The sequence below is a fragment of the Aquarana catesbeiana genome, linkage group LG08, assembly GCF_042186555.1.
Source record: "Aquarana catesbeiana isolate 2022-GZ linkage group LG08, ASM4218655v1, whole genome shotgun sequence".
Taxonomy (NCBI): domain Eukaryota; kingdom Metazoa; phylum Chordata; class Amphibia; order Anura; family Ranidae; genus Aquarana; species Aquarana catesbeiana.
The window spans coordinates 256,942,615-256,963,534 of NC_133331.1; the positions used below are offsets into that span (position 1 = coordinate 256,942,615).

The following is a 20,920-nucleotide window of genomic DNA, read 5'->3' on the forward strand; positions in this document are numbered from 1 at the left end:
GGCGCTACAGTAATCTGAGGCTGTGCGACAGATGGCGATACCTTGCACATTGTTTGGCATCCCTTGTACCTAAACCTTCTAAACCCTTGTCCAGGAACACTAAAGAATGGAAGTCCCCGGATTATATTAGCAGTTAACTTATTAACTGAAGCGGATCCTCTCTGGGTTGCTTGTTTTGTTCCTTGCTGTAAACAAATCAAACTAGTACCTATATCGTATGTACACATATACAGAATCTACCTTCTCCTATTTCAACCAGTGTTCTATAATTACAGTGTCCCTCCCCTCTCTACCTTTGTTAATTAAAGTCATAATGACTCAGCATACAGTTTTCAATAACAACCTGTCACAGTCAGTCAAGCTTTTAAACCAGCATACTGATCAATCAAGACTAACAACAGTAAGTAAATATGTCAAGGGGCATAATAGAATACCCACCTTTTTTTACTTTTGCTTCTGTTTTGTGAGCTAGGAGATCCTAGAACTCAATCCATTTTGCTTGTTTTTTTTTTTTTCAAGCTCTAAAGTAGGAGTTTTTGATGTTGTGTAAGCATTTTTTTTATATTTATTGAGTTTTCACAATGATAAAATAGGCACAAACATGAAGTACAGAACTGGAGAGACTTAAACACAGACTCTGTATACTCTGCAAATATATGACATAAACAAGGGACCAACAAGGGCAGGAGGAGGGGGGGGGGGTTAACAGTCGAATCGGGCTGGTAAAACATATTTGCAATGTAGCAAGTTCATATTGTGTAAGTGGATTGGGTTGTTTTATTGAGTAAAAAGTTTTAATGGTTTTACGCTAGGAGTTCCCTTTTTCCTGTATAACACCCCTTTGTTTGGAGCATGGAGTTTACTGTTGTTGGATGATCATTTGAGATGGTTTGGTGGAAATATTCTCGGTGCCCCTGAGTTTATGATCAGCCATTAAAGCCTGATTCACACCTATGCAGGTTGTAGTTTGCATATTGCAAGGACGCTTTTGATCCATTGAAGTCTATGGAACCAAAAACCAGAAAAAAGTCCCTAGCCCTTTCCATAAAATGCACAGATGTGAACTATATCCATAGGAAACCATGTTAAATGTACTGTAGTGTGATTCTGCAAAACTGAAGACGCACTAAAAAATGCATCGTTGTGAACCAGGCCTTAGTGGTGGTGAATGGTTTAGCAGATTTTGGTGGTGGGTTCTAACACTGAAAGTGGAGCATGTTATCTGCTTGCTTGGAGATGGGATTTTTAGCTTTTTTCTTCATGTTGCAGGAGGACTTTTGAAGATTTTTTGAATGCACGGAACACTTTATTTAATTGAAGATCTTATATGAACTGTTATTAGATTTTTTTTAAATTATATTTATGATATAGAAGAAGCAATGGACACTTTTTTTTTTGTTTTTTCAACCCTTTTTTTTTTAAATATATGGTCACTTTTTTTTTGTATGGTTTGTTGTCACACATTATATGTAATAGTGATATATCGCTGTCTGCATGAAAAAATTTGTACCATACCTTGTGCTAATTTAAAAACAAAATAATGAATTAAACTTAAGCCTCATGCTGCGTACACACGATCGGAATTCTCATTGGAAAAAGATATGGCGTCTTTTCCGACGGGATTCCGCTCAAGCTTGCTTTGCTTACACACGGTCACGCAAAAGTTCGCTGAAATTACGACCGTCAAGAATGCGGTGACGTACAACACTACGACGAGCCGAGAAAATGAAGTTTAATGCTTCCGAGCATGCGTCGAATTGTTTCCGAGCATGCGTAGGAAATTTGCGTGTCGGAATTGCCACAGACGATCGCATTTTCGGATAGAAACTTTACATGCTCTCAATCTTTTGCTGGCTGGAATTCAGCCAGCAAAAAACCGATGAAGCATACACACGGTCGCATTTTCCAATGAAAGACTCTCATCAGTCTTTTGCAGGCTGAAATTCCGATCGTGTGTACGCGGAATTAGGCTACTTTCACACTGAGGTGTTTTACAGGTGTTTTTGCACTAAAAATAGGGCCTAAATAGCACCTGTAAACTGCCTCTTCTGCAGTCCCAGTGTGAAAGCCTGAGTGCTTTTACACTGAAGCGGTGCACTTGCAGGACAGGAAAAAAAAAGTCGTGCAAGCAGCATCTTTGGGGCGGAACGGGAGTGGTGTATATACCACTCCTAAACCGCCCCTGCCATTGAAATAAATGGGCAGCGCTGCCAAAGCGCCTGCAAATCGCTTCGGGCAGCTGCGCTTTTCAGGCGCTTTTAACCGTTTTCTCGGGCCGCTAGGGGGGGTTACATGTTCCCCGCTAGCGGCCAGAAAGCATCACTATAACAGCGGTAAAGCGCTGCTAAAACCACCTACCGCTAACGCCCCTGTGTGAAAAAACCTAAAAGGCAGTATTCAACTGTCATTTCAGCTTGTTGCAGTTGCTATGATATAGCTACAATCACCTTACTTATCGAACAACATAGTATTTTTTTATTATTAGTAAAAAAGTAAAATAAATTTTGCGTTTTTCTAGAGTTTCTCTAATTTGCTGCAGTTTAATTTGGATAAATATCATGGTAGATATCTCAATATATTTGGCTAGCATTACTTTTAAAACCCTTTCTGTGTAAATTACATAACTATATTATTTTCTCTTGCAGTGCCTGAATTAGTTTTAACTTATTTCCCTGTAAGAGGTAAGTTGATTATTTATACAGGTTACACTCACATTCCATAACTAAATGACCATGACCAGTACTACTGTGAAAGTGAAGATTTTGCTTAATGTGGCGTCCTTTTGGAGGTGACAAGCCAAAGTATGTCTCTAGGCAAACCTTTTTTGTTTTGTTTTGGATATAGTTGGGAAAGTTTAGACCCAGAGATATTTTTTTTTTTTTTTGCTGTCTGCGTGTACGCCTACCTACCTAGTACCTAGTGTACTTAGCGTTAGTAAGGTTATAAGCTGTTGTGGGTGGAGTCCTAGCCAAAATAAGTATGGGAACACCTTACCCCTAACATACATAGTGTAAGTCTGTAGCCTGGAAAGGAAAGAGCCCTTCGGAGCTAAGCTGTCAAGAGAGTTGGGATGGGGGCCCAAAAAAAAGGAGGACTCACAGCGGAGAGGTGGAAGAGACGGCAGCATTTGCTGAGTTCAAGTTTAGTGCACTGATATATACTGTACTGCTGGTCTGAAGTATGGAGTTAAAGAAGCTACTGTATGGAGTTGTGGACTTTTTGTTTCACAGTAAAAAATGTTAAAAGGCTACTTGTGTGGACATTCCTTCATTTATGAAGATGGACCTCAGGCCAGGAGAACACAAATGCTGCCATGGAGGTGGGCCTCAGGTCAGAAGAATGTGAGTAACAATAGGATGGAGTTTCTCCCAAAACAAGTGTGTGCGTACCCTATCAGAAGAAAAAGAGGGGAGGTACCCTTGGCTGGCTTGGCAGGAGCTCGCAGTGTTTCTGGGCTGCCAACATGTGTCTTCATTGGGAAGATTTGCTCCTATATTTGTACTAATTGCCATTACATAGTTACATAGTTCGTCATGCTGAAAAAAGACACAAGTCCATCTAGTTCAACCAATAGAAGAAAAAACGTATATTGTCACGGAAATAAGTAAATGGAGGGAAATCCAAACATTTTGAGTTGTTGCCAGAGGTTTAGCAGAATTTTTTATTGGGGGTAAATGTTCTGGAGACAGAAAGTTTTGACTATACATATACTTTAAGCTTTTCACCTTGCATGCAAATCTAGAGGTTGCATTTCCAACTTGCCTATATTGCTACCTATTTATATCCCCAATTGCCTATATTGCTATCTATTTATACCCCATTATATGTTGATGGCCAAAGGGCAGCCCCTCAATAACAGCCATCTAAACAGTAGATTATGCCAAATTGGTGGCCAGTGGCAGAATGAATGTCCTTTTATAATGCTGGACTTACAGCTACCCTGTTTCTGTAAACTTGGCCAAGTATCGCAGGAAGAAATGCCGGATGCTGTTTGTTTCAGACTGGCTCATACAGTAAGTATTATTAGCTGTCACATTTTTTCTTAAAGCAAACCTATGTTTGTCCATGGAGAACAACCCTCATCCTAAGAAATACAGAGTCACCTTTCTTGGCTCTCTTGCCTCTGTTTAGCCACCAGCCTTTTTTGCCTTGTATAATCTCTAATGCCGCCTACACACGAGCGGACTTTTCGACCGGACTGGTCCGACGGACCGAGTCCGGCGGACAATTCGACCGTGTGTGGGCTTCATCGGACCTGCAGCGGACTTTTTCGGTCGAAAATCTGACGGACTTTAGATTTGGAACATGTTTCAAATCTTTACGTCGGAACCCTGCCAGACCCATTTCCTATCGAAAAGACAGTTCGTCTGTATGCTAGTCCGACGGACGAAAACCGACACTAGGGCAGCTATTGGCTACTGGCTATCAACTTCCTTATTTTAGTCCGGTCGTACGTCATCACGTACGAATCCGTTGGACTGTGGTGTGATCGTGTGTAGGCAAGTCCGTTCGTTGGGAAAGTCCGTTGGAAGTCCGCCGAAAGTCCGTCGGATAGTCTGTCGGACCAGTCCGGTCGAAAAGTCAGCTCGCGTGTACGCGGAATCAATTGCAAGCAAATAGAATTCTGGGGTGCAACACTAGTGGGATCAACAGCAGAAAGAAGGTGGAACCAATTCCACTAGTTTAGGCTTTAGTTAGACCCTATTTACAAACCTGGAGACCTTACTTACAAGAAGTGAAAAGACAAGATACAGCAGAAGATAATAATATATACAGCTTCAAGGAAAGACAGAAAGGGGGGCATGATTGAAACCTTTAAATGTGTGAACGAGGAAAGTTCAAAACTAACCTTAGAAAGTATTATTTTACCAGAATAGTGGATGCCTGAAGCAGAAAAGTAGATGTAGTAAGTTAATCAAGAGTAAGTAAATGTAACCACTTAAAGACCGCCCACCGCATATACATGTAATTTTGTGCAATAGATACTGTGCACGTGCCTATTGGACAGAGGGGGACCCGATGTCCGCTGGCCACCTGCAATCGTTCCCCAGAGAAGGAAAACGATCATCTGCCTATGTAAACAAGGCAGATCGCCGTGCTGACAGGGGAGGACACAGAGATCTTCTGTTCCTGCTAAGCAGGATTACAGGTCTGTGTGTTCACCCAGTCAGTCCATCCCCCACATCCCCCACACAGTTAGCAAGCACCTCCTAGGGACACACTTAACCCTTTAATCGCCCCTGGTGTTAACCCCTTCCTGCCACTGTCGTTAGCACAGTAACAGTGCATATTTTTAGCACTGATCACTGTAATAATGTCACTGGTTCTCAAAAAAGTGTCAAAAGTGTCAGTTAGGTGTCCCATTTGCCTGCCGCAATGTCGCAGTCCCACTAAAAATCACTGATCGCTATCATTACTAGTAAAATAAATAAATAAATAAAAATGCCATAAAAATATCCCATAGTTTCTAGACACTATAACTTTTGCGCAATACAATCAATATACGCTTATTGGGGTTTTTTTATCAAAAATATGTAGCAGAATAATTATTGGTCTAAACTGATAAAGAAATTCGATTTTTTACATTTTTAATTGCGTGCGTTTTATAGCAGAAAGTAAAAAATTTTTTTTTTTGTTCAAAATTGTCGCTATTTTTTTGTATATAGCGCAAAAAAATAAAACAGCAGAGGTGATTAAATACCACCAAAAGAAAGCTCTATTTGAGGGAAAAAAAAAGGCAATTTCATTTGGGTACAATGTCACGCGACCACGCAATTGTCCGTTAAAGTAACCCAGTGCCGTATCGCAAAAAATGACCTGGTCATTAAGGGGGTAAAACCTTCCGGGGCTGATGTGGTTAAAAAATGCTTGGAATAAACCTATATCTATACTCAGACTAAAACAGTAATCAAGACAAAAAACTATTATTGTAAAAGGAAATAAAAACATCCCACCCCAGCTAAAAATTAATAAAACAAAAGCTTACGATAGACCACTTAAGCTGGCCATAGATGTATTGATTTTTTTTATTTTTCTTTTATAAAAAAAAAGTAATGGGTTACCCCATCCACCTATTCAAAATCTATATCCAGCCTTAGGCTGGCCATACACTATACAATTTTCTTATTCCATTTTCTTTTGATTTACCTTCAACTATGTAGTGCAAGGGCCTGCCTGATTGCATACAAATTGAAAGTGTTTAGGTTTGACCTCATATTATATGGTTTTGGTAAATCAAGGAAAATCGTACAAGAAAATTGTATAATGTATGGTCAGCCTTAAGCCTCGTACACACGATCGAATTTTCCATCGGGAAATAAGTGATGACAGGCTGTTGGCAGAAAATCCGACCATGTGTATGCTCCATCGGACAATTGTTTTTGTTTCCACAAATTTTAAAGCAGGTTTTAAAATTTTCCACGGACAAATGTCTGTTGTCGGATTTTCTCGAGCGTGTGTACACAAGTCCGTCGGACAAAAGTCCAAAGTACAAACATGCATGCTCGGAAGCAAGGACGAGCCAGAAGCGGTCAGTCTTGTAAACTAGCGTTCGTAATGGAGAATTAACATTCGTGGCACGGCAAATTATGAAATCTCAAAATGCAGCGCACATTCTCTTCTTTAATGGGATAATAATGAAGCTGCTTTGCTGGTGATACTGATGAAGTTATGGCAAACGTATTTAAAAAGGCTTTTATTTTCTAGTGATATCAAGAATAATATTATTATGCTTTTTTTTTTTTTATTTGGGCAAGTTACCACAACACCATTATCCCGTAGTTTTTAAGATCAAAGATACAACTATGTTGGTGTCCCTTGTCAATTTTACATTGTATTTTTTTAAATGTAACTGCCTACTCCCAAACTGTCATTTGAAGTAAAACACATAGCCAAGTATTATTCTACACAATTATTTTTTACTGTGCATTAAAAAAAGAAAAAAAAAGAAAATTGGACATTAGAGCTGCACAATTAATCGTTAAAAAATCGTGATCTCGATTCAACCCCTCTGATGATTTGCAGAGTTTGCAGATTCTTTCATATAACAAGTGGAGAGACTTATCTGCTCACTCAGCTGTCAAAAGAAAACATCCGGGCAGTCTGCCAATTTTTGTAAACTAACTACATTGTAACTAACTCTTGCTTCTTAGATCAAAGGAAAACTTCTGTGTGTAAAGGAAAAAATCCAGGCAGTCTGCCAAGTTTTTAACCACTTGCCGCCTGCCATAGAGCAGAATGACGGTTGCAAAGTGGTTTCAATATCCTGACCGGACGTCATATGACGTCCTCAGGATATTAAGTCGCTGCACGCCTCGGGGGGCACGCATCGCGGCGATTGTTGTTGCGGTGTGTCACTCTGACACACCGCAACTCCGATCTAGGTAAAGAGTCTCTGACGGAGACTCTTTACCACATGATCAGCCGTGTCCAATCACGGCTGATCACGATGTAAATAGGAAGAGCCGGAGATCGGCTTTTCCTCACTCGCGTCTCACAGACGCGAGGAGAGCTGATCGGCTGCTCTCCTGACAGGGGGGGTCTGTGCCCCCCTCGGATCCCGCCCAGGACCACCATCATGCCGCCCAGGACCACCAGGATGGCAATCCACACTGGACCACCAGGTATGCCCCCCCTAGACCCCCAAGGAAATACTCATTTGTGCCCAGGCAGCTGCCAATCAATGCCCAGGCAGCTGCCAATCAGTGCCCACTCACAATGCCTACCACTGCCAGTGCCACCAGGGATGCCTATCAGTGCCTCATATCAGTGCTGCGTATTAGTGCCACATATCAATGCCCATCAATGCCCATCAGTGCCGCCTATCAGTGCCCATCAGTGCCCAGCAATGCCGCCTATCAGTGCCCATCAGTGCCACCTATCAGTGCCACCCATGAGAACCCACCTTTGCAGCCTTTCAGTGCCCATCAGTGTCGCCTATCAGTGCCCATCAGTGCCCACCAGTGCCACCCATGAGTGCCCATCAGTGCCGCCTATCAATGCCCATCAGTGCTGCATATCAGTGCCACCCATCAGTGCCGCCTACCAGTGCCGCATATCAGTGCCCGCTCATTGGTGCCACCTCATCGGTGCCGCCTTATCAGTGCCTGTCAGTGCCGCCTTATCAGTGCCCATCAGTGAAAGAGAAAACTTACTTATTTACAAAATTTTATAACAGAAACAAAAGCAAAACTTTTATTTTTTTCAAAATTTTCGGTCTTTTTTTATTTGTTTAGCAAAAAATAAAAACCGCAGAGGTGATCAAATACCACCAAAAGAAAGCTCTATTTGTGAGAACAAAATGATAAAAATTTAGTTTGGGTACAGTGATGTACAGTATGACCGCGCAATTGTCATTCAAACTGCGACAGCGCTGAAAGCTGAAAATTGGTCTGGGCGGGAAGGTGAACAAGTGCCCTGTATTGAAGTGGTTAACAACGTATAAATGCTGGAAATGTAACCACTTCAAATCTAAATCTTTTTCTGACACTTGTTTGTTAAGTTAAAATCAATATTTTTTGCTAGAAAATTACTTGGAACCCCCAAACATTATATATATTTTAGCAGAGACCCTAGGGAATAAAATGTCAATTGCTGTAATATTTTATGTCACACTGTATTTGCCCAGCGGTCTTTCAAACGCAATTTTTTGGGAAAAAATACACTTCAATGAATTAAAAAAAAAAACAAAACAGTAAAGTTAGCCCAATTTTTTTGTTTTAATGTGAAAGATGATGTTACGCCGCGAGAATCGTGATCTATCTTCTAAGCAAAAAAATCGTGATTCTCATTTTAGCCAGAATCGTGCAGCTCTATTAGACATGATATCTGCCAATAGAACTTAACCAAAAAGTGCATTCTATGCATCCAAAAATATAGAAAATATACCAAATCAATTCATTATTCAACCAAAAAAATAATGTCAAAGCAATAACTCCAAGGCCAATAATAAATAACACGTTATCTCCTCCGATTCCGCAACATGTCTGGTTGACGAACGGCTGTTCAGAAACGAACTGAAAAGCACGAAATGAAAAGCGCGGAATGAAAAGCGCAAAATGAAAACCGCGAATCAACACTCACCAAACTTCTACTATCACTAAATTAGCAGAAGGAGCCCAAAGGGTGGTGCTAAAGAGCTGAAAAACAACATAGTACGTCACTACGTTCGTAATTGTTGGCTGACAATTCCTTGCCGTTTGTATGCAAGACAAGTTTGGGCCAACGCCCTTTGGACAAAAGTCCACGGTTTTGTTGGCCAACAATCCGATCGTGTGTACGAGGCTTTAGTCCTTTTCTGATGTCACTCTTCTATATTTCTGTTTTCTTTTTTTGCTTTGTGTACAGTAGAAGAGATATTCTTTAATTTCCTGTCTTGGCGACAAATATTGAATAATGGAAATTCAAATGACAGGGTTTCTAACTGTCCCCTTCTCTTTCCAAAAGTTTGAAAAGAAAGTTTTTGCTAGCGATATAGCAATATTTAATAATATGCCATTTTTGAAAAGGGAATTCCTGTTTAATTCATTATTATTAATCATTATTTCTGTTTTTTATAACACATGTAAAAGCTCTTTTGGTTTCCTACCTGATATTTTTTTCTGATATGAGACATATATATATATTTACAGGGAGAGTAGAGGCCACACGGCTCCTACTTGCTGACCAGGGAATTTCCTGGACAGAGGATGAGGTGCAAAAGGAGGATTGGGTCTCAGGCAAAATAGATCTGAAGAAAAATGCGGTGAGACACAATGCTGTTCAGTTTGTTGGAAAATGATAGGGGCGATTTAAACTAAAAACTGGGTCATTTTCTAAAACTGCACTAAATATTTTACAAAAATTATGAATAAAGGGTGCATCCATGTTATTTATTACCGATGCATGTTCTGCCAGCATGCCTGTTGGCATCCTGTGTATAAAGCAGAAGACATTTGTCTCTCCAATGAGACAGGAAAAGGGTGTCAGCCTCCTTCTTCCTTGAAAGTTCATAAGATTTTGGGACTGCCATGTGCAGGGGGAAGAATGCTTGTGTATGCAAATGAGGATTTTAACTTACTCACTGAAGGCAAGGTTTCTATGGGTTTTACGAGTTTCTATAGGTGCTTAATGGTCAACCATTAATAAAGGAAATGTCTTTAATGCCAACCTAGCATGAAAATGCAAGGTTCACTTATTACTGAGCCTCCTATCCCTCAAAAAAATAAAACAAAATAAAATAGCTATAAGCTAAAACACCCAAAAAACAAATACTTACAGTACGTTGGACACTACCTTCTACATCACTGTATGCCAGAGCTGCCTTCTCCTGTACAGTCCTATAGCACAATGCTGAAGTACATTCTCAAAGAAACTTGAGTTCTTAACTTTCCCAAGAGGCAGCATTGAGGGACAGTGCCATCACCAGGTCCTATAGGAAGAAGCTGTAAGCTAGGTTCGAGGTAAGAATTTCTTCCTTTTTTCTTGCAGAAAGTTTAGAGTTTGGTGTTGACTTAGATCACTTCTTAAAGGGGTTGTAAAGGCAATTTTTTTTTTTTTTTAAATAACAAACATGTTATACTTGCCTCCACTGTGCAGCTCGTTTTGCACAGAGTGGCCCCGAACCTGGTCTTCTGGGGTCCCTCGGCGGCTGTCTCAGCTCCTCCCCTCAAGAACTAAACACCTTCATGCGAGCTCTCTCGCATGGTGTTTAGTTCTTGCAGGCGCGCTCCCGTGATACAGCCGGCGGCTATAGCCGCCGACTGTATCACTCAGCCCCGCCCCCCGGCGCGCCACGTCATTGGATGTGATTGACAGCAGCGCGAGCCAATGGCTGCGCTACTTTCAATCCATCCATTCTAGCCAATCAATGGCCAGGCTGAGTGACGAAGAGGATGTCGGGTGCGAGCGCAGGACTTTCGAGGGGTCAGGTAAGTAAAACGGGGGTGCTGGGGGGGCTGGCATTGTTGGATGTTTTTTCACCTTAATGCATAGGAGGCATTAAAGTGTTGTTCCGGCCGAAATTATACTTTTTAAATAAAAATACCCCTATAATACACAAGCTTAATGTATTCTAGTAAAGTTAGTCTGTAAACTAAGGTCTGTTTTGTTAGTTTATAGCAGGAGTTTGTTATTTTATAAACTTAGAGCAGGCCGTGGCCATCTTAAGTCTGGGCATCTGAAGCCAGACTGTATTTCTTCCTGGATCTCATCCTTGCAGATCTCGCACATGCTCAGTGTAGCACAAGCAGTGTAATAGGTTTCAGGTCAGGTTTCCATAGCAACGGCAGTGTCAGAGGAAGTTGCTGCCTCTTCCCAGGAGGCATTGCAAACAGGAAATGATGCAATGGGCCGCGGCCAGGGAGGAGGAAGTGAAAAATGAATACAGCAGATATAAAGTAGGTGCTGAGAAAAAAAAATTAAAATATCCAATTAGTTTACAGTGCACAGTTTAGTGAGGGATGCTGAAGAGTTGTAAAAGTGGGTGGAACTCCACTTTAAGGTGAAAAAGCGTGAACCTTTACAACCCCTTTAAGTCTTTATAAAAGTCTCTGATATCTAATTGCATAAAGCCCCAAATGTCATTCAATAACTTAAGCTAGCAATAAAGGGTATCACTTAAAATCTACACTTTCTGCATTAATGATGGTTAACTACAGTATATACTCACTATTGATTTTTAATTTTAATTCTTTGGTACTTTTTAACTTTTAGTTAGTGTTTTTTATTTGGGAATGGGGGAGTGGTAGATGGCTTGCATATGTGTAGGCGCAACCAGCATTAATATGCTGTATTAATGCAACAGGTTTTCCAATAAGTACCCAGTAGCAAACAGATCTGCAGGTTCTTAAAGAAGAAAGACATCTTGGAGTAAGCACACTCCAATTAACATGAACGAAATGCAGATGCCTGTTATGATTGTTAAAATTGTTGCATATGTTATGTATTAGATATTTGAACTGTAATTATTTATAGGTCTTTGGGCAACTGCCTCGTTTACAAGATGGAGGCTTTGAGCTTTATCAAAGCAACACCATTCTGCGATATTTGGGGAGAAAATATGGTAAGCCAAAATGTTAACATTGTGATTTGCCCTTTTTCTCAAAAAAAAAAAAAAAATCTTATGCTTGTAAAGAAGTTCTCTTTCAATTTTTTATTTTTGAAAATGTTGAGGTACAAAGCAACAAACAATACAATACACCCGTAAATAAATTCTATTGCAATAATTAAGTAATCTATGAGTTGATTTTTGGATTAACAATTAAAACAGATGTAAACCCTAACCTAAAGGAATGATATTTAGCTTGTTAGTTAAAGCACTGCGCATTATAAACACTGACGTTTTTTTAATTCATTCTTTGTTACATCTCAATGCTAATCATCTCTGCTGGTCTCCTGTAGCATTTTTGCAGCCATCTTAGCATTTTTGCAGGCTGTTTATATGAATGCTAGGATAATGACCAGACAAGAAACAGGAAGTGGGGTGTATAAGGTATTTACTGGCAGAAAAAAAATGTTTCACTATCCAAAGGTAAATCAACAAGGGCAGAAGATTTATTAGATGGAAAGTTGAAAAAATTAATGAAGGTCCGCTTTAAGCAATAGCAGCATGGCATTTATCAAGGCTGTTTTCCTGAAAGTGACAATGCCTTTGTAATGTGTGTTGAATCAACCACTTGTAGTCAGAGTGATGTCACCTATTACAGGAAGTGCTTGAACACAGACCCTCATGGCAGGTATTATTTTAACAAAAACTGCAGATTTAAAAATATTGATAATTACTTTTGGAAATACATTGAAGAGGTTGAGTGGGTGCCATATTGTGCAAATATGCTATGCAGCAGACTTACCTTCTTTCAGCTAAGCGAGGTTCACGCTTCCTTTTGTCCTTGCATTGTTAATACAGCCATCTTCATATATTTCATATCCAGAATTTTTTGCCTTGTGAGCCACTGACTACATAACTCTTATGTCTGGGCACAGGAGTCATTTTTTTCCACCCGGCTCCCAGCAATGGCTCACTGTACTGCTATACTAACCCTGGGGCACACCATTCACAACTTTAGACCATTCAGAGAAATAAAAAAAAATATTTATCACTAGTAGAGATGGGCCCGAACACACCCCCCCTCGTTCAGTTCGCACCATAACTCCCAAACAGAGAAAACAACAAACCCTATTAAAGTCTATGGGATCCGAACTTGAAAAATCAAAAGTCCCTATTTTGAAGGCTTAAATACAAGTAATTGGCCATAAAAAAGGTATGGGGGTCCAGGTACTGCCCTGGGGGACATGTATAAATGCAAACATTTTTTTAAAAAAGATAGTATTTACAGGAGCAGTGATTTTAATGATGCTTAAAGTGCAACAATAAAAATGAAAAAATCCTTTAAGTATATTGCCTGGGGGTCCCCTTAGTCTGCCTGTAAAGTGGCACGAATGTAGCATGTATAGAACATGCTACAGCAAAAATGACATTTACATTTCCGGCAATACAATACCACTTCCAGCAATGGAAAAATGTCTCTGCCCCCCCACCCCAAAGCACCTTGTCCCTATGTTGATGGGGACAAGAGTCTAATCCCCACAACCCTGGGCTGTGGTTGGGGGGGGCGTCTGCGGGCAGGGGGCTTATTGTCTGCGGGCAGGGGGCCCCCTGATCCCAGCCCCCCCATGTGAATGAGTATAAGGTAAAACTCTCTCTGTTTTCATTACTTTTTGACACCTTTTTGGTAAATGGGTAGTACCCCACATTCATTCACATGAGGGGGCCGGGATCTGGGGCCCCCTTGTTAATAGAGGCTTCCAGATTCCGATAAGCCCGCAGACCCCCACAGCCCAGCTCCAAAGCTCCACCCCACTGTGCACTTCAAATTCGGGTGTTCCCTGAACGGGTGAACAGGTGATGTTCAGGCCAAACTTTCGCTCTGCCCGAACCGTTTGCCCAACTCTAATCACTAGCCACTGGACCCCTTCATGTAACCAGTTTTCAACCCGTGTACATTTCATCAACTCCAACAGACCTTATTTTTACATAGTTTCATAGTTATTCAGGTTGAAAAATAGACACAAGTGCATCTAGTTCAACCAAAAAACAAAATAAAAAAAAAACAAACAAAAAACCAATCTTGGCACAGCTGTTTTCGCAATGTGGTATGCAAATATAGGGCCCCTTGGCGCCCCATATTTGCGTGCCATCGGTGCCAAGAGTTTAAAAGTTTGAAATAGCGTCTTGGCTTTAACTAAGTTAAGTTCCATAAGGACTCATGGGTATAAAGCCATCAGGACCTGGTGATTTGTTCACATGATATTCTACAGTCTCATTTGTACCTGGTTTTCAGTCATGGTGAAGCATCATTAATATTACTGGTAAGACTATTAAACCTGTCTTTTTCATTTATAAAAACCGAAGAGGAAAAATAATATATTACATTTGCCTTTTCCCAGTTAGTTGTTAGTTAATTGTCTAAATTAATTGGCTAAAGGCAGGGTGCCTCTAGCCAATCATGGCTCAGGGGGCCACACCCCACACTATATAAGACTGCTTACACGGCTGCCGTATATAGTATTTATGAATGAGAGAAGTTAGCTAAAGGCAGGTTAGTTAGTGGCGTGCAGGCAGTTTAGTATATACTGTATGTATATATATATATATATATATATATATATATATATATATATATATATATACACACACCCTGTAGTATCTCTCTCTCTCTCTCTCTCTCTCTCTCTCTATAATATATATATATATATATATATATATATATATATATATATACCAGTGGCGGCTGGTGAAGTTTTAGGATGGGAGCGCCGGATCCCGCCCTTCCTTTTTGACCCCTCCCACTTGGTGAAAATGGGCATGTTTCAGAGAAATAGTGGGCGTGGCTCTAAGGTGGAGTGGTTAGCATCTGAAATGAACGACGGATAGAGGGAGGGAGAGAGGGAGGGACAGGAGGCCCAGATCCTACACAACAATAGAGATATGTGTATTCTAGAAAAGTTTAACAATCAGCAGATAAAGATACTCCAAACATCTGATGATAGCACTTCAATCATCCTGGCACCATGGTTGTTATGATGTCCGGATGATTGAAGCACATTATTTCTATTATTACATTGTAATATAAAATGAAATCATTCAACTCACCATAATGCAGAATCAGTGGGAGCCCTGAGCGTGTCACTTGCCACGTCACCTGCCACCAGATGCCATCAGGTGTCCCCAGCGGAGTCCGTCCTTACACCAGGTGCCCCCAGCGGAGTCCCTCCTTACATCAGGTGCCCCCAGCAGAGTCCCTCCTTACATCAGGTTCCCCCAGCAGAGTCCCTCCTTACATCAGGTTCCCCCAGCAGAGTCCCTCCTTACATCAGGTACCCCCAGCAGAGTCCCTCCTTACATCAGGTGCCCCCAGCAGAGTCCCTCCTTACATCAGGTGTCCCCAACATGGTCCCTTCTTACATCAGTGTCCCCGTCAGCGGAGTCCCTCCTTACATCTGTGTCCCCGTCAGAGGAGTCCCACCTTACATCTGTGTCCCCGTCAGTGAAGTCCCTCCTTACATCTGTGTCCCCGTCAGCGGAGCCCCTCCTTACATCTGTGTCCTCGTCAGCGGAGCCCCTCCTTACATCTGTGTCCCCAGCGGAGCCCCTCCATACATCTGTGTCCCCAGCGGAGTCCCTCCTTACATCTGTGTCCCCAGCGGAGTCCCTACTTACATCTGTGTCCCCAGCAGAGTCCCTCCTTACATCTGTGTCCCCAGCGGAGCCCCTCCTTACATCTGTATCCCCAGTGGAGCCCCTCCTTACATCTGTGTCCCCAGCAGAGCCCCTCCTTACATCTGTGTCTCCAGCCGAGCCCCTCCATACATCTGTGTCCCCAGCGAAATCCCTCCTTACATCTGTGTCCCCTTCAGCGGAGTCCCTCCTTACATCTGTGTCCCCTTCAGCGGAGTCCCTCCTTACATCTGTGTCCCCTTCAGCGGAGTCCCTCCTTACATCTGTGTCCCCATCAGCGGAGTCCCTCCTTACATCTGTGTCCCCAGCGGTGTCCCTCTTTACATCTGTGTCCACAGCGAAGCCCCTCCTTACATACTTTCCCCACTAATTTGAGCTGACATGCAAAAATGAATTTTGTGTAACAAACAATTTAAATGGAGGTTTTACTTCTTGCAGGGGTCGCTGGCAGCAATGAGCAGGAGAAAACAATTGCTGAAATGGTGAATGATGGAGTGGAGGATCTCAGAATGAAATACTATAAGTTTTTGTTTTTAGAGAATGTACGTATGTCCCACTAAATGCAATGAAATGAAAAAGATGACTGAGATATGAGTTGTGTTTGTAATATCTGCTCCAGAACCAGAGGTCAGAGAATATTGCTAAATATTGTAGCAAACTCTGTTCCCTTAAGCCAAGCAGGCCAAGTAGTACTTGGTTGCCCCAGGGCTTAATACACAGTTTTATGGTCTCAAGCCAAGAGGCACAACATACTGAGGGGTACCTATGGTCCTCAGGAATTTGGCACGGACTGATGTTGCAGCAGGTGTGTAGCCAGTAGCAGTAGGCATGCAATGTGTAGCCAGTAGCAGGGCATGTGGCAGCCAGTAGCAGGGCATGTGGCAGACAGTAGCATAATTGGAGATAAACTGAGGTCAGGGTAGGCAGCAGACAATAGGGTAACCCAGGGACAAGCTACGTAGGGTTTAGAATCGAGTGTCAGAGTAACAGAGTGCAGCTTTCATTGTAGTACGTCCTATCACAAGCCCAGAGCCCGGGCTTGTGATTTTTAAATAGAGAACCTAGGGAGCAGCGGCCAATCAGAGAAGAGATGATAGGCAGAACTGACCTGCTGTCAGCAACACAGTCCAAGGTAAGTGCCATTGATGGCCAGTAATAGAGGAGGGGGCTTTGCTGTCCAGCAACCAATGTGCATGCTGGGGATGTGACAGTGGCTGGGCAATGGTCTTCCGGGAGATGGAGACAGGCAGTGATGAATCGTGCTTAAAAATTTTTCATTATAAACTCTCTACTGCATATTTTAGGTGAGCATGTTTAATGGGTAGCACTCTGTTTTATAGAATTTCTAGCAAAAATTATGTGTGCCTCAGTACAGCATGACTGACTTGCTAGCAGAAGGATCAAAGAGGCCACACATCCACATAGTTATTTTCATATAATTTAGCAGTTAGAACTAAACTCAGAAGCTGTCAGAGTACAATAAAAACATATAAGGAAAAAAAGCAGGTCCTATGACCTGTCAGTGCCATGTCTCCTCCAACCAAAAGGTTGTCTCTGCTGCTTTAAGCCAGTGGTCTACAACCTATGGCCCACAGACCACATTCAGCCAACTGCAAGATTTGATCTGGCTTGCAAATAGGGTCAGTGGCATATCCTCAATGTGCACTAACTGAGAATTAAGGTCAGAAGAGGCTGCCTATGGTCTCCACTTCCGATATAAGGAGGGGGCTCTAATGGAGACCCTGATAACAGGGGGGACGTTGATGCGGACTCAAATGTAGGGGGACTGGTGGGTATTTTTATTTTTTTTAGCCTATGAATATTTGTAAAATATATGATGTGCCCCTTGTACTGAAATGTTTGGAGAACCCTGGCTTAGGCAGTGAATAGTCAGTAGGATACTGTAGTCTGTATTCTATATTCTATGAACAGGCTATAAAATGCAGGCTGCAGTACTGAATAAACCAGCAGAGTATAACAGAGATCGAATAGCAGCATCTGTTTATTTAATAAACTGGTCCCTTTGTAAAGTACTGTAAATAAAACAGGATTTGATTATTATTTTATTTCCTAAAAAACATAGTTTTACCTTTGTACTTTGTACCTTTTTTTCTTCCTATTCTCCTCTTACATCCTGTGGACTTTTTGCATGAACTTATGAATTATGCTGTAATCATTAGAACTCGCCAATGGACATATAGAACAACTCAAAAGTGTGCAGGAAAGGGTGACAATGTTGTACCTGGATGCAGTAAGTGTCATCTGCATGCACCAGGAATTATTTAATTGAAAGCATTAGATCAGGGACCCTATTCCTAGGGGAATGTGGATGGTAATTGTAACTCAGCCATATTTTTTTCCAGTTGTGGACACATTGGAAGAAAGTTAGAACCTATGTAAGGTTTTTAATGCTGCCTGGGGTCTTGTTGAGTAGATTTCTTTTCACTTTATGTCCTGGTGACTATTACAAAAGATAGAAGACTATTACAAAAGATAGAAGATGAAGAAAAATCTACAGTGAGGACACAAACAACAACAAAAGGTTGTCAGGGTTCTTGTCTTTCACTAAGCGTTTTTATTGTTGAAGTGTTTCTATTGCAGATTTTCCCCTCACTACCTGTCATGGCAATAATATGTCACCAGAACATTAAAGGAGAGGAAGCCTCCTCAAAGTGGCTACATAAAGCAGAAACTGATTGAGCATATACCTCATTTTCTGAACTGTCTGAAAAACTGTTTGGTTGGAGATATGTTTTAAGATGCATGTAGTGCAGTTATGTGTATGAGCTCCCTATATGTGGACAAATTAATCATTATAGTTAAAAGGCCTTGGTAATCATTCTGACATCTTCTTGCAGGAGGAAAACAAGGATAAGTACCTGGAGGAATTGTCTAATCAGTTGGGTTATTTTGAAAAGATTCTGTCAAAAAATGCGAATGGCACCAAGTTTCTGGTAGGAAATGGGGTAAGTATAATTACCTGTTCTTAGACATAGTGGTGGATCTACAGATTTCTCTGGAAGTGAAGAACTATTGGCTAGCCTGGTCTGTATCTTGAACCTCCCAGACTTTATCAGAGGGTTGGGTCTATTTGACACCACAAAGCTTCCAAGGACCCAAACATCTATAAAGATTAGATATATATATTTGGACTCCTACTAAGTTCTACTGTTTGGCTGTAAGGCTGAAAGACTATCTTCTATAGCAAATAGATGTTGATTCTCAGTGGTGCCACCAACACTTAGACCCCTTTCACACTGAGGCAGTTTTTAGGTGTTTTAGTGCCTCCTATTCATTTCAGTGTGTCTTTTCACACTGGGGCGGTACGCTTGTGGGAAGTTAGGAAAAGTCCTGCAAGCAGCATCTTTGGGGCGATTTGGGAGCGCTGTATACAGCGCCATTCCCATTGAAATGAATGGGCAGCGCTTCCAATGCGCTTCGGAAGCGGCACAACATTTTTAACCCCTTCTTTGGGGTTAAAAGCGGCCCGCTAGCATCCTAAAGCGCTGCTAAAACGAGCAGTGCTTTAGTGCTAACGCGGTCGCGGCTCAGTGTGAAAGGGGTCTTAGCTGAAAACAAAATGTAAAAAGAACACCACAGTAATAAATAACAGCATTCATTTGGGCTTTAACTATAGTGTGTAAATAAATCGGTCTTCTGGGACCCTGGCCTACTTTTCATCCAAATTTCATTTTTGTTTCTACAGATTACATACGCTGACTATCACTTAGTGGATACTCTGCAGTGCAATCTAGATGTTTCTCCAACATGCCTTTCTTCTTTTCCACTACTATCAGCCTACCTGGAGCGAATTCTCAAGAGGCCAAAACTTAGCGAGTACTTGAAATCTGATGGACGCAAGAGACGCCCCATCACCCCTAAGCACAAGTGAATAGGAAGTTCACAAAACCCTTAACATGCTTTCTAGTTCTAGACCCCATTCACAGTGGAATGTTTCTCATCTTGTTTCCCTATGCCTGACTACACTCAACATGCAGAATCCTATTGTTTCTAACTATCTTTGTTAACATGTCTATACTCAGTTGCCCTATGCTAGATGTTCAGAAAAGTACAAGAGCCAGGAAATCACCAGCAATATGCTCTGCTCGGGTGTGAATGCAGGCTTAGGCCCTGCTTTTTATCTGCCTAAACTGCATCAATACCAACATACAATAATCTATACCATACTTTTGGAGAAATCACACCAACTCTTAATAAATGCTGTCCCTTCCTGAACTGAAGAATTGTGATTGTCCTGTGAAAAATTGTGAATGCGAAAATGATGGTAGGCAGCCTCTCAGTTGGTCTAAAATATTGTATTTCATTTTTAGTGGAAATATACATTGCATTTATACAATATACTGTATGTATGGTATTGAAATATTAAACAACTACATGAAATGATATTATGAGTGACAGTTATTTTCTTTTTTGTGCACAACAGCACATACTGGTAGCAGCTGTTTTTCGACAGGTGATTTTCAGGTGAATAACCGCTTGTTAAGAATATGTGATAGTTTAAATGTCAATAGCTTGGCCACTATCACAGTTAAACGATAAAAGAACTATCTCAAGAACAATGGCAAAACTGGTTCTGTACACTATTTACAGTACGAAAAATGGTCAAATTCTGTGTGAAGAATAACTGATTGTTAAGCAGTGGGTCGGGAGGCCGGCTGCCATGTCCTAACAACTGGTGAGTCATCAGCTGTCAGCTGGCTTCCCCACTGACAGCTGAAATGTAAACAAAATAATGCCGGCAATACAAAATTCAGAAAAATTCTGAAGAAAATCCAGACCAGACCCTTATCCGGGCATGCAGCCCGGCAGGTCAGAAAAGGGGAGAAGGGTGAGCGAGCACCCCCCACCTCCTGAACCATACCAGGCCACATGCCCTCAACATGGGGGGTAGATGCTTTGTCCATACCAGGCCCTTTGGGTCTGGTATAGATTTTAAGGGGAACTCCATGCCAAAAAAAAAGGTGTGTGCCCCCCCCCAAACCCCAACCCATACCAGGCCCTTTGGGTCTGGCATAGATTTTAAGGGAAACTCCACGTCAAATTTTAAAATAAAATTGGCGTGGGGTTCCCCCTAAAATCCATACCAGACCCTTATCCGAGCAAGAAATCTGGCAGGCCAGGAAGGGGGGGGGGGGGCGAGCGAGCAGACCCCACCCTTCTGAACCATACCAGGCCGCTTGCCCT

The 20,920-nt window shown here is 41.6% G+C and overlaps 1 protein-coding gene across 2 annotated transcripts; it reads left to right on the top strand.

The window, feature by feature from the left end:
• The first annotated feature begins 276 nt into the window (after positions 1-276).
• Positions 277-20,117, top strand: LOC141106355 (glutathione S-transferase P 2-like). 2 transcript variants are annotated; one of them, XM_073597071.1, is made up of 7 exons: positions 277-400; positions 2,646-2,681; positions 9,630-9,742; positions 11,953-12,040; positions 16,154-16,257; positions 18,574-18,681; positions 19,422-20,117. In XM_073597071.1, coding segments are annotated over exons 1-7 (636 nt in total). In that variant the 5' UTR covers positions 277-399; the 3' UTR covers positions 19,608-20,117. The 2 variants fall into 2 exon arrangements, with proteins under 2 accessions (XP_073453172.1, XP_073453171.1); XM_073597070.1 differs by lacking the exon at positions 277-400 and adding an exon at positions 525-546.
• Positions 20,118-20,920: the final 803 nt, after the last annotated feature.